Here is a 22,672-nt window from a genome sequence, read left to right on the forward strand (position 1 = left end):
GATTAAAAATCTTCCAACAAACAAAAGCCCAGGACCAGATGGCTTCACAGGCGAATTCTATCAAACATTTAGAGAAGAGCTAACACCTATCCTTCTCAAACTCTTCCAAAATATACCAGAGGGAGGAACACTCCCAAATTCATTCTACGAGGCCACCATCACCTTGATACCAAAACCAGACAAGGATGTCACAAAGAAAGAAAACCAAGGCCAATAACACTGATGAACATAGATGCAAAAATCCTCAACAAAATACTAGCAGACCGAATCCAACAGCACATTAAAAGGATCATACACCATGATCAAGTGGTGTTTATTCCAGGAATGCAAGGATTCTTCAATATAGGCAAATCAATCAATGTGATACACCATATTAACAAATTGAAGAAGAAAAACCATATGATCATCTCAAAAGATGCAGAGAAAGCTTTTGACAAAATTCAACACCCATTTATGATAAAAACCCTGAAGAAAGTAGGCACAGAGGAAACTTTCCTCAACATAATAAAGGCCATATATGAGAAACCCACAGCCAACATCGTCCTCAATGGTGAAAAACTGAAACCATTTCCACTAAGATCAGGAACAAGACAAGGTTGCCCACTCTCACCACTCTTATTCAACATAGTTTTGGAAGTTTTAGCCACAGCAATCAGAGAAGAAAAGGAAATAAAAGGAATCCAAATCAGAAAAGAAGAAGTAAAGCTGTCACTGTCTGCAGATGACATGATACTATACATAGAGAATCCTAAAGATGCTACCAGAAAACTACTAGAGCTAATCAATGAATTTGGTAAAGTAGCAGGATACAAAATTAATGCACAGAAATCTCTGGCATTCCCATACACTAATGATGAAAAATGTGAAAGTGAAATCAAGAAAACACTCCCATTTACCACTGCAACAAAAAGAATAAAATATCTAGGAATAAATCTACCAAAGAAGGCAAAAGACCTGTATGCAGAAAGTTATAAGACACTGATGAAAGAAACTAAAGATGATACAAATAGATGGAGAGATATACCATGTTCTTGGATTGGAAGAATCAACATTGTGAAAATGACTCTACTACCAAAGTAGTCTACAGATTCAATGCAATCCCTATCAAACTACCACTGGTATTTTCCACAGAACTAGAACAAAAAATTTCACAATTTGTATGGAAACACAAAAGATCCTGAATAGCCAAAGCAATCTTGAGAACGAAAAATGGAGCTGGAGGAATCAGGATCCCTGACTTCAGACTATACTACAAAACTACAGTAATCAAGACAGTATGGTACTGGCACAAACATAGAAAGATAGATCAATGGAACAGGATAGAAAGCTCAGAGATAAACCCACGCACATATGGTCACCTTATCTTTGATAAAGGAGGCAGGAATGTACAGTGGAGAAAGGACAGCCTCTTCAATAAGTGGTGCTGGGAAAACTGGACAGCTACATGTAAAAGAATGAAATTTGATCACTCCCTAACACCATACACAAAAATAAGCTCAAGATGGCTTAAAGACCTAAATATAAGGCCAGAAACAATCAAACTCTTAGAGCAAAACATAGGCAGAAACTCTATGACATAAATCACAGCAAGGTCCTTTTTGACCCACCTCCTAGAGAAATGGAAATAAAAACAAAAGTAAACAAATGGGACCTAATGAAACTTCAAAGCTTTTGCACAACAAAGGAAACCATAAACATGACCAAAAGACAACCTTCAGAATGAGAAAAAATATTTGCAAATGAAGCAACTGACAAAGGATTAATCTCCAAAATTTATAAGCAGATCATGCAACTCAATAAGAAAAAAACAAACAACCCAATCCAAAAATGGGCAGAAGATCTATATAGACATTTCTCCAAAGAAGATATACAGACTGCCAACAAACACATGAAAGAATGCTCAACATCATTAATCATTAGAAAAATGCAAATCAAAACTACAATGAGATATCATCTCTCACCAGTCAGAATGGCCATCATCAAAAAATCTACAAACAATAAATGCTGGAGAGGGTGTGGAGAAAAGGGAACACTCTTGCACTGCTGGTGGGAATGTGAATTTTTACAGCCACTATGGAGAACAGTATGGAAGTTCCTTAAAAAGCTACCAATAGAACTACCATAGGACCCAGCAATCCCACTACTGGGCATATACCCTGAGAAAACCCATAATTCAAAAAGAGTCATGTACCAAAATGTTCATTGCAGCTCTATTTACAATAGTCCGGAGAAGGAAACAACCTAAGTGTTCATCACTGGATGAATGGATAAAGAAGATGTGGCACATATATACAATGGAGTATTACTCAGCCATAAAAAGAAAAGAAATTGAGCTATTTGTAATGAGGTGGATGGAGCTAGAGTCTGTCATACAGAGTGAAGGAAGTCAGAAAGAGAAAGACAAATACCGTATGCTAACACATATATATGGAATTTAAGGGAAAAAAAGTCATGAAGAACCTAGGGGTAAGACAGGAATAAAGACACAGACCTACTAGAGAATGGACTTGAGGATGTGGGGAGGGGGAAGGGTAAGCTGGGACAAAGCGAGAGAGTGGCATGGACATATATACACTACCAAACGTAAGGTAGATAGCTAGTGGGAAGCAGCCGCATAGCACAGGGAGATCAGCTCGGTGGTTTGTGATCAGGTAGAGCGGTGGGATAGGGAGGGTGGGAGGGAGGGAGACGCAAGAGGGAAGAGATATGGGAACATATGTATTTGTATAACTGATTCACTTTGTTATAAAGCAGAAACTAACACACCATTGTAAGGCAATTATACTCCAATAAAATGTTAAAAAAAAAAAAAAAGACTTTCTGAAACAAAAACTGAGGGAATTTGTCACCAAGAGACCTGCCTTGCAAGAAATTTTAAAAGAAGTTCTTCAGAGAAAAGAAAATAATATAGCTCATGATGACATATTTAAGATCATTTAAAAATAAAAATGGAGTAACTATTGTTCAGGCCTCCAAAATGGATCCAGGTGGCTATTACGGATATGGTTTCAGACATGTTCCTGCATCACTGAGAATCTGAATTTTCTGTAGTGTATCAAACTCAAGGACACCACCCACCATTTTCAAAACAACATCTGCTAGCAGCTGCCAGCTGCAACCTTATGGTCTCAAAGTCTCCCCCTGTAAAATATGCAACCATTTTTGGACCCCAAATAATCCTTGCTTATCAAGCACCCTTAGTTCTTGACAGCTCCAATCCTAATTCTTGAGAAACAACTATGTAACTTTATGGTTTTACCTCCATTTTCCATTTACTCCATTCAAGTACTTCTTGAATATGTGTCTCCCGGGCTATAGTCCTCAGCTTGGCTTGAATAAAACTCTCTTCTGTTCCTTATTATAGATTGTTTACTGATTATTTGTGTTGACACTCAGAAACTTGGATCTACATAAAGAAGGACTGTTTGAAAAGGAATACATGAAGGTAAAATAAAATATTTTATTTTTCTTATTCATAATTAATAGATAATTTGTTCAAAATTATAATAACAATGTATTTGGTGGTTATAGGTTATGGGTAAGTGAAATTAATGACAACAGTGTCTTAAGGGATGGGAAAAAGGGATGGGGAATACTCTTATTTATGAGGTACTTGCACTATGTGTGACGTGGTATAGTGTTATCTGAAAGTCACTTGGATTAGTTGTAAATTTACATTGCAGACTCTAGGGCGACCACTGAGAACGGTAAAAAAAAAAAAAACATAACTGTTATGCTAAAAGAGGAGAGAAATGGCATAATATGAAATGATCAATTAAAATTAGAGAAATGGAAAAACAGAGGAAATAAAAAAGTGGAACAAAGAACAAGGGCAGTGAACAAAAAAATAATAAATATGATAGATATTAATCCAAATACAGCAATAATCATTTTAAATGTCAATGATATAAATATAGCAATTAAAGGACTGAGACTGTCAGACTGTCAGGGTGGATAAATAAACACAATCCAACTGTTATCTATAAGAAACTTACTTTAAGTATAAAGATGCAGACAGATTAAATGCAAAGGCATAGAGAAAAATACATCATATTATCAGTAATCAAAGGACCCTGTAATAGTTATATTAATTCCAGACAAAGCAGATGTAAGAGCAAGGAAAATTATCAGGAATAAAGACAGGCATTACATAACCATAAAAGGGTCAATTCTCCAGGAAGACATAGCAATCCTTGATATGCATGCACCTATCAATACTGCATCAAAATATGTGAGGCAAAAACTGATAGAACTGCAAAAAAAGAATAGATGAATCTGCTATTATAGTTGGAGACTTCAACACCCCTCTATCAGTAATGGACATATACAGTAGGCAGAAAGTCAGTAAGAACATAGTTGAACTGAACAGCACCACCAATCAACTGAATATCATTGACATTTATAGAATACTTCATCCAACAATGGCAGAATACACATTCTTCTCAAAATTATACAGAACATTCACCAAGACAGACCACATTTCTGGGCTGTAAAACACACCTTAACAAACCTAAAAGAATAGAAATTATACAAAATATGCTCTCAAGACACAATGGAATTAAATTACAAATCAAAAACAGAAAGATGGCTGGGGAACCCCCAAATACTAGAGGATTAAATAGAACATTTCTAAATAATACATAGGCAAAGAAGAAATCTCAAGAGAAATTAAACACTTTGAATTAAATCAGAATGAAAATGTAACTTATTAAAATTTGTGGGATTCAGTAAAAGCAGTGCTTAGAGGGAAGTTTATGGCACTGAATTCACAAATTCGAAAAGAAGAATTATCTAAAATCAGTAACCTAAACTTCCACCATAGAATACTAGAAGAAGATCAAATTAAATCCAAAGTAAGCCCAATGAAAATAATGAAAATTAGACTTGAAAGCAATAACATTAGAAACAGAAAATCAATAGAGAAAATAACTGAAACCAAAAGCTGGTTCTTTGAAAAGTTCAATAAAATCGATAAACCTTTAGACAGGTTAACTAAGGAAAAGGAGGGATGGGGGAGAAGGAGGAGAGAGAGAGAGAGTGGGAGAGAGAAAAAGATATATATAGATATAGATATAGGTATAGATATAGATATATATAGAGAGAGAGATAGAGGGAGAGAGGGAGAAAACAAAGCACTAATATCAGTAATGAAAGAGAAGTCATCACTACCAGTAATGATCCCCATGGACCCCAAAGATAATAAAATAATATTATAAACAAGCCTATACCCACAAATTTGTTAACTTAGATGAATGGACCAAGTCCTTAAAAGACACAATCTCCTAAAACTCACCCAAGAAGAAATCTATAATCTGAATAGATCCATTATCTATTAAAGACATTTAATCAATAATTAATAACCTACCAAAGCAGAAAACATCAGGCCCAGATGGGTTTCATTCTACCAAAAATTCAAGGAAAAAATAATATCAATTCTTGACAATTTATTTCTAAAAATCAAAGCAGAGGACATATTTCCCAACTCATTATATGAGGCCAGCATTATCCTAACACTAAACCTAGACAAAGACTTTATGAAAAAAGAAGACTAAGTCCAATATCTCTCATGAATATGTATGCAAAAATTCTCAAGAAACTATTAGCAAATAATATCCAACAATGTATAAAAAATATTAGCAAATAATATCCCACAGTATACTTGGCTATACATATCATATAGCCAAGTATAATTTATTCCAGGTATGCAAAGAGGGTTCAACATTTGACAATCAATTAATGTAATCTATCCTATTAACAGACTAAGTATAAAAAATATATAATACCTATATATGCAGAAAAAGCACTTGACAAAAACCAACACCTATGATGATAAAAATTCTCAGCAAACTGGGAATAGAGGAGGACTTCTTCAACTTGATAAAGAATATCTACAAAAACCTACAGTTAGCATCATACTTAATGGTGAGAAACCAGATGCTGTCCTGCTAAGATCAGGAGTAAGGCAAGAATGTTCCTTCTCACTACTCCTACGGGACAGCATACTGGAAGTCCTAGATAATGCAATAAGGCAAGAAAAGGAAATAAAAGGTGTACTTACTGGAAAGGAAGATATAAAACTGCCTTTTTTGCAAATTATACACTTGTCAACATAGATAATTCCAAAGAATCAACAAGAGCAATAATAACCGAAAAGAAAAAAAAACCCTCCTGAAACAAATAAGAAATTATAACAAGGTTATAGGATACAAGGTTAATATACAAAACTCAACTGCTTTCTTGTATAACAACAATGAATAATTAGAATTTGAAAATAAAAACACAATACATTTATATTAGCACCAATAATATGTAAAATCCTTAAGTGTCAGTCTAACAAAATATATACAAGACCAATATGAGAAAAAGTACAAAACTCTGATGAAAGAAATCAAAGAAGTTTTAAATATATGGAGAAATATTCCATGTACCTGAATAGAAAGACTCAATATCATCAAGATGTTAGTTCTTCCCAAATTGTTTATACATTATAAGCATTTCCAGTCAAAATCCTGGCAAATTATTCTATAAATATCCACAAACTGATTCTAAAGTTTATATAGAAAGGCAAAGCTCCAGAAGACTCAAGACAATATTAAATACAAAGAAATTCAGAGGACTGACACTACTCAACTTCAAGACTTACTATAAAGCTTCAGTATTTAAGACAGTATGTTATTGGCAAAGAATAGATAAATAGAAGAACGGAATAAAGATACAGGGCCCAGAAGTAGATCCACACAAATACAGTCAACTGATGTTCAACAAAGAAGCAAAGGCGATTCGATATAGAAAAGATAGTCTTTTTAACAAACAGTGCTAGAACAAATGGACATTCACATGTAGAAAAACGAATCCAGACACAGACCACAAGATTTTCACAAAAATTAACTCAAAATGGATCACAGACCTAAATGTAAAATGCAAAACTAAAACTTCTGGAAGATAACATAGGAGAAAATCTACTTGACCTTGGGTTTGGTAATGTTTTTTCCGATATAACACCAAAGAATGATCCATGGAAGAAATATTGACAAATTGGAATTCATTAAGATAAAAAACTCCTTCTTTTTTTTTAACATCTATATTAGAGTATAATTGCTTTACAATGGTGTGTTAGTTTCTGCTTTATAACAAAGTAAATCAGGTACACATATACATATGTCCCCATATCTCTTCCCTCCTGCACCTCCCTCCCTCCCACCCGCCCTATCCCACCCCTGCAGGTGGTCACAAAGCACCGAGCTGAACTCCCTGTGCTATGCGGCTGCTTCCCACTAGCTATCTATTTTACATTTGGTAGTGTATATATGTCCATGCCACTCTCTCGCTTTGTCCCAGCTTACCCTTCCCCCTCCCCGTATCCTCAAGTCCATTCTCTAGTAGGACTGCATCTTTATTCCTGTCTTGCCCCTAGGTTCTTCTGACCATTTTTTTTCTATTTTTAGATTACATATATATGTGCTAGCACACGGTATTTGTTTATCTCTTTCTGACTTACTTGACTCTGCATGACAGTCTCTAGGTCCATCCACCTCAGTACAAATAACTCAGTTTCGTTTCTTTTTCTGGCTGAGTAATATTCCATTATATATATGTGCCACATCTTCTTCATCCATTCATCTGTTGATGGACACTTAGGTTGCTTCCATGTCCTGGCTATTGTAAATAGAGCTGCAATGAACATCGTGGTACATGACTCTTTCTGAATTATGGGTTTTCTCAGGGTATATGCCCAGTAGTGGGATTGCTGGGTCGTATGGTAGTTCTATTTTTAGTTTTTTAAGGAACCTCCATACTATTCTCCATAGTGGCTATACCAATTCACATTCCCACCAGCAGTGCAAGAGGGTCCCCTTTTCTCCACACCCTCTCCAGCATTTATTGTTTGTAGATTTTTTGATGATGGCCATTCTGACTGGTATGAGATGATATCTCATTGTAGTTTTGATTTGCATTTTTCTAATGATTAATGATGTTGAGCATTCTTTCATGTGTTTGTTGGCAATCTGTATATCTTCTTTGGAGAAATGTCTATTTAGGTCTTCTGCCCATTTCTGGATTGGGTTGTTTGTTTTTTTGATAGTGGGCTGCATGAGTTGCCTGTATGTTTTGGAAATTAATCCTTTGCCAGTTGCTTCATTTGAAAATATTTTCTCCCATTCTAAGGGTTGTCTTTTTGTCTTGTTTATGGTTTCCTTTGCTGTGCAAAAGCTTTGAAGTTTTATTAGGTCCCATTTGTTTACTTTTGTTTTTATTTCCATTTCTCTAGGAGGTGGGTCAAAAAGGATCTTGCTGTGATTGATGTCATAGAGTGTTCTGCCTATGTTTTCCTCTAAGAGTTTGACGGTGTCTGGCCTTACATTTAGGTGTTTAATCCATTTTGAGTTTATTTTTGTGTATGGTGTTAGGGAGTGTTCTAATTTCATTCTTTAACATGTACCTGTCCAGTTTTCCCAGCACCACTTATTGAAAAGGCTGTCTTTTCCCCACTGTATATTGTTTCCTCCTTTATCAAAGATAAGGTGACCACAGGTGCGTGGGTTTATATCTGGGATTTCTATCCTGTTCCATTGATCTATATTTCTGTTTTTGTGCCAGTACCATACTGTCTTGATGACTGTAGCTTTGTAGTATAGTCTGAAGTCAGGGAGCCTGATTCCTCCAGCTCCGTTTTTCTTTCTCAAGATTGCTTTGGCTATTCGGGGTCTTTTGTGTTTCCATATAAACTGTGAAATTTTTTGTTCTAGTTCTGTGGAAAATACCAGTGGTAGTTTGATAGGGATTGCACTGAATCTGTAGATTGCTGTGGGTAGTAGAGTCATTTTCACAATGTTGATTCTTCCAATCCAAGAACATGGTATATCTCTCCATCTATTTGTATCATCTTTAATTTCTTTCACCAGTGTCTTATAATTTTCTGCATACAGGTCTCCTTCGGTAGGTTTATTCCTAGATATTTTATTCTTTTTGTTGCAATGGTAAATGGGAGTGTTTTCTTAATTTCACTTTCAGATTTTTCATCATTAGTGTATGGGAATACAAGAGATTTCTGTGCATTAATTTTGTATCCTGCTACCTTACCAAATTCATTGATTAGCTCTAGTAGTTAAAAAACTACTTCTCTGTGAAAGACACTGTTAAGAGAAAGAAAAGACAGGTTATAGACTAGAAGAAAATATTTTTGAAATACATATCTGATTAAGGACTGGTATCCAAAATATATAAAGAACTCTAAATTCAATAATAAAAAAATTTTTTTAAATAGACAAAAGATCTGAACAGACACCCCACCAAGGAAGAGAAAGATGGAAAATAAGCATATGAAAAGATGCTAAACAACATATGTTATTAAGGAACTGCAAATTAAAACAAGGTACTACTACACACCTATTAAAATAGCTAAAATCCAAAACACTGATAACACCAAATGTTGGCCAGGGGGTGAAGCAAAAGGAATTCCCATGATAAAGCCACTTTGAAGAGACTTTGGAATTTCTTACAAAAGTGAACACAAATTTATCATAATATCCAGGAATAGTGCCCACTGGTATTTAGGCAAATCAGTTGAAAATTACATTCACATAAAATCTGCACCTGAATGTTTACAGCATCTTTATTTATAACTGCCGAAACTTGGAAGTGACAGTAAAATGATCATTGGTTTCCAGGGGTTTGGGGAGAGGAAAGTTGGGATCAGTAGAGGCAGTACAAGAGATTCTTAGGGCAGTGAAACTATTGTGTATGATATAGTACAGGTGGATACATGCCATTATACATTTGTCCAAAGCCACTGAAGGTACAACACAAAATATGAACTCTACTGTAAACTATGGGCTACAGTAATGTATCAGTATTGGCTCATCCATTGTATCCAATGTATTACACAACTTGTACTAATGCAAGGTGTGTGTATGAAACTGTGTATGTGTGGAGAGGGAGTGATGAGGAGATACATGGGAGCTCTAGATCTGCTGTTCAATTTTTCTGTAAACCTAAAATCACTCTAAAAAGTAAAGTCTATTAATTTGTTGATAAAAAATAGAACATGGTAAAGAAAACAAGTAAACTATAGACTGAAAACATTCTGTGTAATATCCAATACAGGATATTACGAAACAATGTTTGTACAGAATCACACATATGTGTTCAAACAATAATCACCCAGTCATCTGCTTAATCTTTTTGGCTTCACAGAGGCAGTCAATGAAAGGCAGAAAATCACTCTTCAATGGACTTGCCAAGTTACATCACATAAATCAGAAAGAAGCATCAAAGATAAAATATGCTCATTTGTAAAGTCGAATGGGGAAAAAAAAACAAAAAAAACAATCATCACATTACTTTGCTCTGAAATAGCAGAGGTAGTCTTTGAGCCAGCTGTGGATCCTAAGAAAACAGTAACTGATGCTAATGATCAATTCTAGCAATGAGTATTTCATTGTTTGGTAATTCCAGTACTACTGAAAGGCAACTTAATTTGGAAGAAATTTGGTAATATATCAGTGATTTCATTTAAGACCTTTCAGGAGAAAAGTAAACAGATACCACTTTTAACATATTTCTATGATTTACATCAAGATAAGACCATGTAAAGTAAAACAATTACAAATAATTTTGAAGCCTAAACTATTGGGGGTTTTTTTGCGGTACATGGGCCTCTCACTGTTGTGGCCTCTCCTGCTGCGGAGCACAGGCTCCGGACGCGCAGGCTCAGCAGCCACGGCTCATGGGCCCAGCCGCTCTGCGGCATGTGGGATCCTCCCGGACCGGGGCACGAACCCGTGTCCCCTGCATCGGCAGGCGGACTCTCAACCAGTGCGCCACCAGGGAAGCCCTAAACTATTGTTTTTAAAAGTTTTAGTCCATTCCCTCTATAGGCTTGTAATTCTAATTATTGCTGTGCAAGTTAATATTTTTAATCAAATCAATGCCAAAGAAAACATTCTTGGATTAACTTATTGGTATTATCACTACTATAAAATATCTACAATTCAGATGTAAAAGAACCTGCTTAATCATTGAAACAAAGTAAACAAACCAAAAACAATTTTAAAAAACGTAAACATGAAGAACAATAAATATTTACATAATTTATATCCCAAATTTGAGAGTGAACTTGAATTTTTATCATTATAATAAATCGTTTAGTCTTTTATTACTGTAGTAACAAAAGACCAATTTTTTTTATGGAAGGAAAGATTCTTTAAATTCTATAGTGCTTTACAATTTTCAAAAATTTTACACATATGGTTTCATACAATCCCATAATAACCCCGTTTTCCCCCTACCCCTATATTGCCCCTACCCCTTCCTTCTCCCCCACTGGTAACCACTAGTTTGCCTTCCATATGTAGGTGTCTGCTTCTTTTTTGTTTTATTCACTAGTTTGTTGTATTTTTTACATTCCATATATAAGTGCTACCATATGGTATTTATTTTTGTCTGACTTATCTCATTTAGCATAATGCCCTCTGAATCCATCCACGTTGCTACAAATGGCAGAATTTCATTCTTTTTTATGGCTGGGCTATATTCCGTTATATATATACATACCACACCTTCTTTATCAATTAATTTGTTGATGGATAGCTATGGCACAAGATCTATTTTTTTAAGTGACATACTGATAGAATAGATATGTGACAATAGATGACTTATCCTATATGGTTGCACTACTACACTAATTACACCAGAGTTCAGAGCACTGCTGGCCTAGACTCTAAAATACTTATACTTGACATTGAAAACTTCTCAAATGAGACTTTTAAAAGCTCAAATCGCAAACCTGATTAAAATTTTCCTGTTGTAGAAAATCATAAAGAAATCTTATAAAATTACACCGTAAAATATTTAAGTGAATCAAAGATATAAACACTGAAGGCCTCCTACCTTAATGTAGCATTTTTTCCGTCACTTCTTGTACACCAAACCTGGCGGGTTTGGTAACCTATCTCTATGTCGCAGGACTTGGAATGGTGATGTGCCTTGTAACTTTGATGTCTAAAGGTGACCAGCTCCTTCGAATCAGAGCTAAAATCCAGAATGGTTCTTCCACTTAGGTTAAGTTCTTTGAGAAGAGGCAGTCGGCATTTACTCCACGGTCCAACTTTAAGGCTAAACATATATTCCTCTGCCCCAAGAGGACAGGAAATGGGAGCATCACAGGCTCTTGACTCAGTCAGGTTGGGACACTGCAACCCTCCATAGAGAGGGGGGGCAATGGCTGAGCGAGTTCTATGCTGTAACTGCTTCCCACATCCCTTGCTACACCTGGACCACTGTGAGAACTCAGAGACCACACAATCCCGCGGGCAAGGGATGAGACAAGCTTGTTCCGTGGGGGGCTGAGGGGCAAAGTGTTCACATATCTCATTCACAGCCACGGTTCTGTTCAGCTTCTGAACGCAACGCACCGTCCGGTGCTGCAGCCCATGCTGGGCTGTCACGCACTCTGTAGCCCGAGGTCTGGCTTGCCCCAGGGCGGGAGGAACAAGCACACAGTGGTGCCAATCAGAAACCTCCCACTGGAAGAGGTTTCTGTGCCAGTCACAGACTCGGAAGCAGCTTCTTTCCTTCGGAGGCCTATTGTTCTCATCACAGTTAGACAAGTGACTCGTCCACCCTTCAAAATGGAAACACCAAAGAGCACGACTCTGGAATCCTCCTGGCCCACAGTCTCCTGTACACCTTCCCCAGGGGCCTGTAGGCAGAAAGACAAGGGTGTCAGTTACTCCAAGATTCCACACCACCATCCACACAAAAACGGGTCAATCTGCACACCTCCTGACACAACCAGTGTGAAATTATGAATAATGATGAAAAATATAATTGAGTGGCTAAAAATGGGGATTCTACATCAGTTGGCCCTTCTTGAAATCCCCAATCCGTCTCTTACAGCAGTATCAACTTGGATGAATTACTTCAACTTTCTAAGCCTTAGTTTCCTACATAAGGGAGAAGATAATAAAAGCACTGACTTATAAAGATGTTCTGAGGATCAGTGACATAATGTGATGGGAAGTAGACAATACACATTTAATAAATGATTGGTCTCGTTATAATTATTATGTCCCAAAGCCTATATACCTAACTCAATATTAATACTTTCTCGTTAGGCAGAGTTTCATCTAAAAGAAAAGCCCTAAATCCAGGATTTTAATAAACTAGGATTTTTCATGTTTCCAGTCCTTCAGCTCACACCTTAAGTAGCTCAGAAGAGAAATACATTTTTAAAAATAGCTTGCAAAGCATCCTAAATATATTTTCATTTTCTAAATAGCTCTGCTCAGCTCTGGTTTTTGCTTGCAGAGTGAATTGCGTGAAAAAGAAAAATCTGATACAGAGGGGCGGGGTGTGGGGAGAAGGTAAGTTAATAAAAGAAGCAGCAGTACTGAACTGTCTCTGGAAATTCTGCCCCGGCAATCCTTGAAATATACCTGTTGGGTAAAGCTTCCAATGTTAGCTTGTAATATGCCAAATCTTTTCATTAATGAATTAGTTTTGTGAGAGAGGGTTCAAAAGATGGACATATGAAAGAGCTACCCACTGATTTATTTATTTATTTTTTGCATCTAATCTATAGACATACCAGCTGGCCTCATCCAGAAGGCTGAGCATCTATCTTTCCACGAGGACAGCAAGTAATCCCATTTTGTGTCAATGGAAAAAAAACAAGTTTCCTCCCTTTTGCTTTACTTAAAAATGTAATATGAGCCTGAAAAAAGTGTATCAGCTTAACCATGTTACGTTTAACCCTTTACTAGGTTTGTGATCATCATAAAGGCATTTCACACCCCGAGAAACATTTTAATTTACACAGGCGGGAGAAAGAAGGTGCAGCCTTTCTTTCCTTCCCCAAATCTGATCAAACCCCAAATGCCACTTAATTACTTCCTGGACTGTATTTTCATGCACATCCAGTACATTTCTAGGAGCAATAAATGTGTACACAGGCACGTGCCTTTAGGAAGAGACGTGCCTCCCCAGAGAAGCAGGTATTTGCACTTGGGGCCACGTGCTTCAATGAGGATCTCTCACTTTAGCAGGACAACAGTTTGGGGGTTCTAATATACACAGTCCTCCTGGTTCTTCCTCCCAGCCCTGTTCTGGGTGTGCAAACCTGCTGTTCTAGGCAATACCATGTTAGGTACAGGGCCGATGATTTCTGTCTCCTTTTAGTGAGCCCACGCTAGAGTCTCCTCTTGATGAAATGGACAGAGGAGTTTTACTGGATTAAGTCAGCCTATAGTCACCAAAAGGCCCTTGGGTTTGCCCACACTCTTCCCTAGGTGAGTTATCCCAGCACTGCCTGCTCAGGGTACAGTAAGTGCACATGGAAAGTGCGGCTTTCAGCACAGGATGATTCAATCAACCATCCTTAATTCTGATGATTTCCTCTTCAATCACCCACAGTTTAGTACTCTGAAAAATGAGAAGTTCACTGTCACATGACAGCTATTTGCGGGCTCCACATGTCTAGATGTTCTGGAGCAGTTTCAGGTCCAGTATGCCATTCCTTATCCGAATCTCAGACCACGCATGAAAATGTTTATTATTACCAAAAACAAAACCAGGTTACTCAGTAAAGGACTATTTCAAAAAATACATGGTTGCAGCAAACTTTAAAAATCTAAAATCAGTCTTGACTTATCTAGGAATTTGGGAATAATATATACACACTACTATATATAAAATAGATAACCAATAAGGACCAATAAGGACTGACTGTACAGCACGGGGCACTGTGGTCAATATTTTATAATAATCTATAAGGGAAAAGAATCTGAAAAAGAATATGTATATAAAGAATATATATTCAGTTTATATATATATTATATATATATATATAATATATATATAACTGAACCACTTTGCTGTATACCTGAAACTAACACACTGTAAATCAACTATACTTCAATTAAAAAAATAAAATAAAATCAGTCTTGAATGATATAAAACTGTTATTGGTTAAAATGAAAACAAAGCTTTTTTGTAAAGCACTGGGTTTTAAAATATAGGCTGTCAGTTTCTCTCTGTTTAGGTACCAAATACACGCAACTCTCTACTTAGGATTTGTTCACGTAAATTAAAGAATATAAGACCAAGAACGTGAAGCCCCTTCTAACCAATCTTGAAAAGCTAACATTAATCAATCTAGAATATCTTACAAAGTGATCCTTATTCTTACTTTTAAAACATCTGATTAGCACATTTTCTTATTATTAATATTCTGTTTTCTTCTTCTAAGTTTTTGCCTACTTTCAAAATTGTTAAGGGAGCTCTTTTTTATTTGAAATCATTAATATTTTAAACTATATAAATTACTATTCTTCCCTCAGATTTCATATCTCCATCTATACAGAATTTCACCAAACAGCCAAATTTTTTTCTCGATCAATGGAAGACAAAATATAACTATTAAGGAATAATTACTACCATTTGTTAAAGGCTAGCACTGGTGTGCTGGGCTTGGCTGCTACCAGGGGACTGTTAAATATTCAGGAACTTTACCAGGTGGTTGTTAAATCATTCATGATTTAAAATCAGCCATGGTGGGAGTATTTACACCACATTACAAATCAAGTCACATCAAGGCTTTTTTTCTTTTAAAACAGAGAGACAGCTGGTTTATAGTACACCAATGGTGATTTCACAGGTGCCTCCCTTCCTTCCTTCCTTCCTTCCTTATAACAATCCCATGAGCTGGGGCTAGTTTGCTCATTTTATCAGTTGTGGAAAATGAAACTCAGAAGTTACAATGCACACCCAAGGTTACACAGCTAGTGCATGCTAGGCTAGAATGGGACTCCAGATCTGTGGGACCCCAAGCATGGGCTCTTGGCCTGCATTTGAAAAGTGTCTTTTCTAGGGTGTGCATTGGTATGTGTGATCCTACGATCACAAGGCAGATCCGTTTGTTCGCTTAGCTATGATCTCTCCTATTTGTTTGTTAATATTCCTTTGGATATGAGGAGAACAAGTCATCAAGGTGGTGTGTGCGCCATGATTTCCCCCTCTTGACCCTAGAAATTTAGGGCAGCAGCTCTTGCATAGTAAGACACAAGTGTGTTTATAAACATTAGTCAGTGCATTTAGGAAGGCACAGTCAAGGGAGAATAGTTTTTCCACATGTTAAATCGAACTCTGCAGACCACTGAAAAACATGTGAGTAACAGGCAAACCTAAAGTGAATTGGGTATGCTTGGAATGAATGAAAAATAAATTGCAAACAAGACGTCCAAGATACAGACAAGACCTCTCAGCAACTGACCTATAACAATTTGCATTTCTCAGGCATGGAGAGAAAATGTGTTCCAGGATTTATTCAGTTGTGTTTGGAAATGAACTTTAAACACACACACACACACACACACACACACACAATAGTGAAAATCACACAGCCCTGAGAGATTTTGCCATTTCAAAAAACATGCATATTGAAGTAATAAAATGTGACCTGCAGTTTGAAAAATCTTATATCCCTTGTCCAAGTTCAGAAATAGAAGAGCCAATTAAAATTTTGAGCAGTTGCATGGAGAAAAAGAATATCACTTTTAAGTTTGACATATATATAAAACATATGGTTATATTCAGAATATAAATCTGAGATAAATAACCTAAAGAAACAAATAAGAAACCTATGTGTAAACAGCAGTCATTTTATACTTCTTAATTGGAAATAAGCCTCAAGTAATACAAATAAAACAAAATTTTCATTACTCTAGGAGATGGACCCTAAAAGATATTGCTGTGATTTATGTTAAAAAGTGTTCTGCTTATGTTTTCCTCTAAGAATTTTATAGTATCCAGTCTTACATTTAGGTCTTTAATCCATCTTGAGTTTGAAGTTTCCTTAAAAAACTAAAAACAGAGCTACCATATATGATCCAGCAATCCCATTGCTGGGCATATATATGGAGAAATCCATAGTTCGAAAAGATACATGCACCCCAATGTTCATTGCAGCACTGTTTACAATTGCCAAGACATGGAAACAGCCTAAATGTCCATCAACAGATGAATGGATAAAGAAGATGTGGTACATATATGCAATGGAATACTACTCAGCCATAAGAAAGAATGAAATAATGCCATTGGCAGCAACACAGATGGACCTAGAGATTATCATACTAAGTGAAGTAAGTCAGACAGAGAAAGACAAATATCATATGATATCAATTATATGTGGAATCTAAAAGATGATACAAATGAACTTACTTACAAAACAAACAGACCCACAGACTTAGAAAACAAACTTATGGTTACCAAAGGGGTAAGGGGGGGAGGGGGAGGAACAAATTAGGAGGTTGGGATTAACATATACAACTATACGTAAAATACATAAACAACAAGGACTACTGTATAGCACAGGGAACTCTACTCAATACTCTGTAATAACCTATATGGGAAAAGAATCTGAAAAAGAATAGATATACGTATATGTATAACTGAATCCCTTTGCTGTACACCTGAAACTAACACAACATTGTAAATTAACTATACTCCAATATAAAATAAAAATTTAAAACAAAAAAAAAGTAAAACAAAATTTAGAACAATTAAAGGATTAAAAGTTTAATTATATACGTAATGGGGCTTTAAATTAACACTTGAAAACATTTCAATGGTATAATAGGAATAGTAATTTTATCCTTGTTTATGTGCACAAAGATTATGTAAAAACACCATCCACCTGCAACTCACTATCCTTTCTATGAGATAAGCACAGCCACTCTGTAATAAACTGTGAAGTATTTTAAGTCACATCAGTTTTAATTAACACGTTAACATTCTGGTTTAGTAAATATTTTGGACACGGAAGGGTAGCATCAGTGAATTCTCAGGTTACATTCACCTTTAAAACCGTGTGATTCCTCTTTTTTTGCCTGTGTTTTTGCAGAAAGTGCAAATCGGTGAATGCTCTAATGTAATATTCCTCTGGAAGCAGAAAAGTGCTGGCAAATTGTATTCTCTTAATTAAGTTATCCTTAAGTGGAGTAGTTTAGATGAATGTATCACCCAAACTAAATCATCACAGGTAAGGCAGCCCACTGGATGCCTGAATTTTAGTTGTAGTAATCAGTAAGAAGCCTGCCACAAAGAAAAAAGAGTATTCCAGAGAACGGGGAATAAACATATTCCCAGGAGCTTTCACACAGTACTCGCCACTGTTTGAGGCAGCAACCCTGATTTAATACCATTCATGCAATAGGAAGAGATGTTTGCTTTATTTTTATTTTTTTTTCAACCACAGCTTTTATTACCCTGACATTGCTTTATATTTAACTTGGGCAAGAGTACTGAGGAATGACATGAATGACAAACCCGAGCATTAGAGCCCTAAACAAATTACTGGTGGATAATTACTATGCCAAAGCACTCAGAAGCCTCAGCATTATAAAATGTGACATAAAACAGCGCTGATCTACTTGTAAGATGACTCACCTCCAAGAAATGGCTTGAAATTTCTGTCATAATTTTCACATCTCAAAAAGCTTTCACACTGATCATGGAGGAATTAAAGTAATATCTCCATTACATAGCGCACAATTATCTAGGAAATCACACTTTCTAAAATACATCAAAGAACCCAAGGGATGAAAACAAAAGCAGCCAGCGAGCACTCATTCAGTGAAACAACCATTATTCTTTACCTGCTAGTTGATACGTAGTGTGTTAGACTCTGGGAATATAAAAATGAATGAGACATTAAACACGCGTCATGAGAACTGTGCACTAAATATAATGGCAACATGCTCGTGAAGAGGACATCTGGCCACTCCCTCAGGCCTAGCTGCACTGAGTTTGTTCACATTATTAACAATCTTAATTTGGTTTCCCAGAGCTCATTAGATAGAAAGCAGCAAACCAGAAGTTGAGAGGGACTACTGGCGGCAGGTACACTGGTGAAAGTCAGAAGAGATGATAGTTCCTGAGTCTACATTTCAAAATCTATCATGATAATTAATAACGTCCACTAGCAGGGGATGTATAAAGCCACCCAACACTTTCTAACCTCTCAGAGCAAACCTGCTTATTAGATATATCTATTTGTGAGTTATGCCTCTGACAGAAACAGACACACAACATAAAAAATGGAGAAACTGAAAAAAATATTTAATGGGAAGGAATTTAAACCCTAATGCATTTCATTTATTTCTTTTTTATTTTATTTTTTAAAATATTTTATTGGAGTATGGTTGATTTATAATGTTGTGTTAGTTTCAGGCATACAGCAAAGTGAATCAGTTATACAAATACATATATCCACTCTTTTTTAGATTCTTTTCCCATATAGGCTATTACAGAGTATTGAGTAGAGTTACCTGTGCTATACGGTAGGTCCTTATTAGTTATGTATTTTATCTGTAATAGTGTGTATATATCAATCTCAATCTTCCAATTTATCCTTCTTCCCCCCTTACCCCCTGGTAAGTTTTAAGTCTATCTCTGTTTTGCAGATAAATTCATTTGTACCCTTTTTCTAGATTCCACATATAAGCAATATCATATGATATTTGTCTTTCTCTGTCTGAGATACTTCAGTCAGTATAACAATCTCTAGGTCCATCCACGTTGCTGCAAATGGCATTATTTCATTCTTTTTTATGGCTGAGTAATATTCCATGGTATATATGTACCACATCTTCTTTACTTCCTCTGTTGTAAAAACAACAAGCACATGGAGGTTTAACAATATGTTACTAAATAAACAACGGATCACTGAAGAAATCAAAGAGGAAATCAAAAAATACCTAGAGACAAATGACAATGAAAACATGATGATCTGAAACCTGTGGGATGCAGTAAAAGCAGTTCTAAGAGGGAAGTTTAAGCAACAATCTTACCTCAAGAAACAAGAAAAATCTCAAACAACCTAACCTTATACCTAAAGCGACTAGAGAACAAAGAACAAACAAAACCCAAAGTTAGTAGAAGGAAAGAAATCATAAAGATAAGAGCAGAAATAAATGAAACAGAGACAAAGAAAAAAATAGCAAAGATCAATGAAACTAAAAGCTGGTTCTCTTAGAGAAGATAAAATTGATAATCCTGTAGCCAGACTCATCAAGAAAAAAAGGGAGAGGACTCAAATCAATAAAATTAGAATTGAAAAAGACATTACAATGTACACCACAGAAATACAAAGGATCATAAGAGACTACTACAGGCAACTATATGCCAATAAAATGTACAACCTATAAGAAATGGACAAATCCTTAGAAAGGTACAACCTTCCAAGACTGAGCCAGGAAGAAATGGAAAATATGAACAGACCAATCACAAGCACTGAAATTCAAACTGTGATTAAAAATCTTCCAACAAACAAAAGTCCAGGACCAGATGGCTTCACAGGCGAATTCTATCAAATATTTAGAGAAGAGTTAACACCTACCCATCTGAAACTCTTCCAAAAAATTGCAGAGGAAGGAACACTCCCAAGCTCATTCTATGAGGCCACCATCACCCTGATACCAAAACCAGACAAAGATATCACAAAAAAAGAAAATTACAGGCCAATGTCACTGATGAACATCGACGCAAAAATCCCCAACAAAAAAACTAGCAAACCGAATCCAACAACACATTAAAAGGATCATACACCATGATCAAGTGGCATTTATCCCAGGGATGCAAGGATTTTTCAACATCCACAAATCAACCAATGTGATTCACCACATTAACAAATTGAAGAATAAAAACCATATGATCATCTCAGTAGATGCAGAAAAAGCTTTTGACAAAATTCAACACCCATTTATGATGAAAACTCTCCAGAAAGTGGGCATAGAGGGAACCTACCTCAACATAATAAAGGCCATATACGACAAACCAACAGCAAACATCATTCTCAATGGTGAAAAACTGAAAGCATTTCCTCCAAGATCAGGAACAAGACAAGGATGTCCACTCTCACCACTATTATTCAACATAATTGTGAATGTCCTAGCCATGGCAATCAGAGAAGGAAAAGAAATAAAAGGAATAAAAATTGGAAAAGAAGAAGTAAAACTGCCACTGTTTGCAGATGACATATAATACTATACATAGAAAACCCTAAAGACGCTACCAGAAAACTACTAGAGCTAATCAATGACTTTGGTAAAGTTGCCGAATACAAAATTAATAAACAGAAATCTCTTGCATTCCTATACACTAACAATGAAAGATCAGAAAAAGAAATCAAGGAAACTATCCCATTTACTATCTCATCAAAAAGAATATCATTTAAAAAATTCCACTGCCCTTTTTACAGTAATCAAAAAAAATCCCTTATTAATACTAAAACTATTTTCAAGATACATATTTGTGGCCTGAAAAATAAGTGTGCTAAAGAGTTCTAACAATTATCTTCAGAAAAATTTAACAGCAACAGTTAAGAGCTACCAAACATTATTTTCATAAGTATATAGATATACTTTTGAAGACAGTTCATGATTCCAAGTTCAAGACCACCACAGAGTATCTGGACTGAATATTTATACTTCCAGTAAGCATACGTACTGCTGTTAACATCCCAAGCTCTTTTTGCATGATTGTGTTTTGTTTGACACCTAACAGCATGTTCTAAGTCTATTTCATCACTGTGGACAGATACCTCTGTCACTTATCATTTATGATTATAAATTATTAGTTGCCAGTGGCTAGAACATACATTAAAAGAAGCCTGACAGCAGAGCAGATTAGAAATATATCTGAATGGCTAATCAGCTAATGCAAACACCACAGAGACAGAAAACCACCTTTTAAAAACTATTTATCAATATTTCTGGTTTCTAAAAATTCTGAATCCTAAAAGGGCATCTCAAACCTCATATACTTCATTGCATCTTGACACAAAGTGGGTCTTTTCAGATTACTCAGATCTACAGCCTGCTAACCAGCTAGATTGTGGGAATGGGAAGGAAATCTTATAGCCCACAGGTTTTGGAGGAGGAAAATGAAGTCCCGACAAATTCAAGGACTTGCTCAAGGTCACACAGTCATTTGGAGCAGAAATGGAACTGACAACTACCTTCCAGAGGCCCAATCCAGTGATCTTTCCAGTATATCACACTGGCTTCCATTATAACACTCTACAAATGTAAGGGAAGAAAAAGGGCTCCATCAGTGGTTGTAATCCAAGGTGTAGGGGAGGGGAGGGAGGAAAAAGAGAACAAACAAATGGAAATTACATAAAAACACACATTGCACAAGCAATGAACTGCCCGCGAATGCTGAGGGAATTTAGTCTCCTAGATTAGCACCTAGGAGCAGACAGCTGTTCCCAGGGGCCCTTCACAATTGATTATGTGAAATGGGATCCTTCCTGCCTCTGCATGCTTGAGAACACGGACAAAGCTACTGCTGAGGTACATCCAGCAAGGCTCAGGGGTTGAGCGCACAAAGAAAGCTTCAGGCACCAATAAGAATGGTGTGTCCCTAGAATAAATATAGCAATAATAGTAACAGCTGTCATTTTTGAAATACCTACTATTTCCCAAAACCATATGCATATTATTGATATTGTTGTGCTTTGCTAGATGAAATCATGAAAGCCTGGGGTCAAAGAGCTTTCTCAAGGTAAACTGCTCGGGTGCCCTGACCAGAGCAGTTTCTGGCACTTATATCAACTCCAAATCTTTCCCACAATAATCGCAATTTAGAAGCCATATTTCTTGAGCAAATGAAG

General features: G+C 36.2%; 1 protein-coding gene across 1 annotated transcript in view; it reads right to left on the reverse strand.

Annotated features, from left to right (window-relative positions):
- THSD7B (thrombospondin type 1 domain containing 7B) overlaps positions 1-22,672 on the reverse strand; it is a 758,467-nt gene that overhangs the window by 569,346 nt on the left and 166,449 nt on the right. Inside the window, exon 2 of the mRNA XM_022569631.3 lies at positions 11,890-12,700. Coding sequence (XP_022425339.2) covers positions 11,890-12,700 — 811 coding nt within the window. The remainder of the gene's footprint in view (positions 1-11,889; positions 12,701-22,672) is intronic.

The sequence above is a fragment of the Delphinapterus leucas genome, chromosome 8 (genome assembly GCF_059928025.1).
Source record: "Delphinapterus leucas isolate spDelLeu-1000000601 "Yukka" chromosome 8, BTC_Dleu_Yukka2, whole genome shotgun sequence".
NCBI classification, from domain to species: domain Eukaryota; kingdom Metazoa; phylum Chordata; class Mammalia; order Artiodactyla; family Monodontidae; genus Delphinapterus; species Delphinapterus leucas.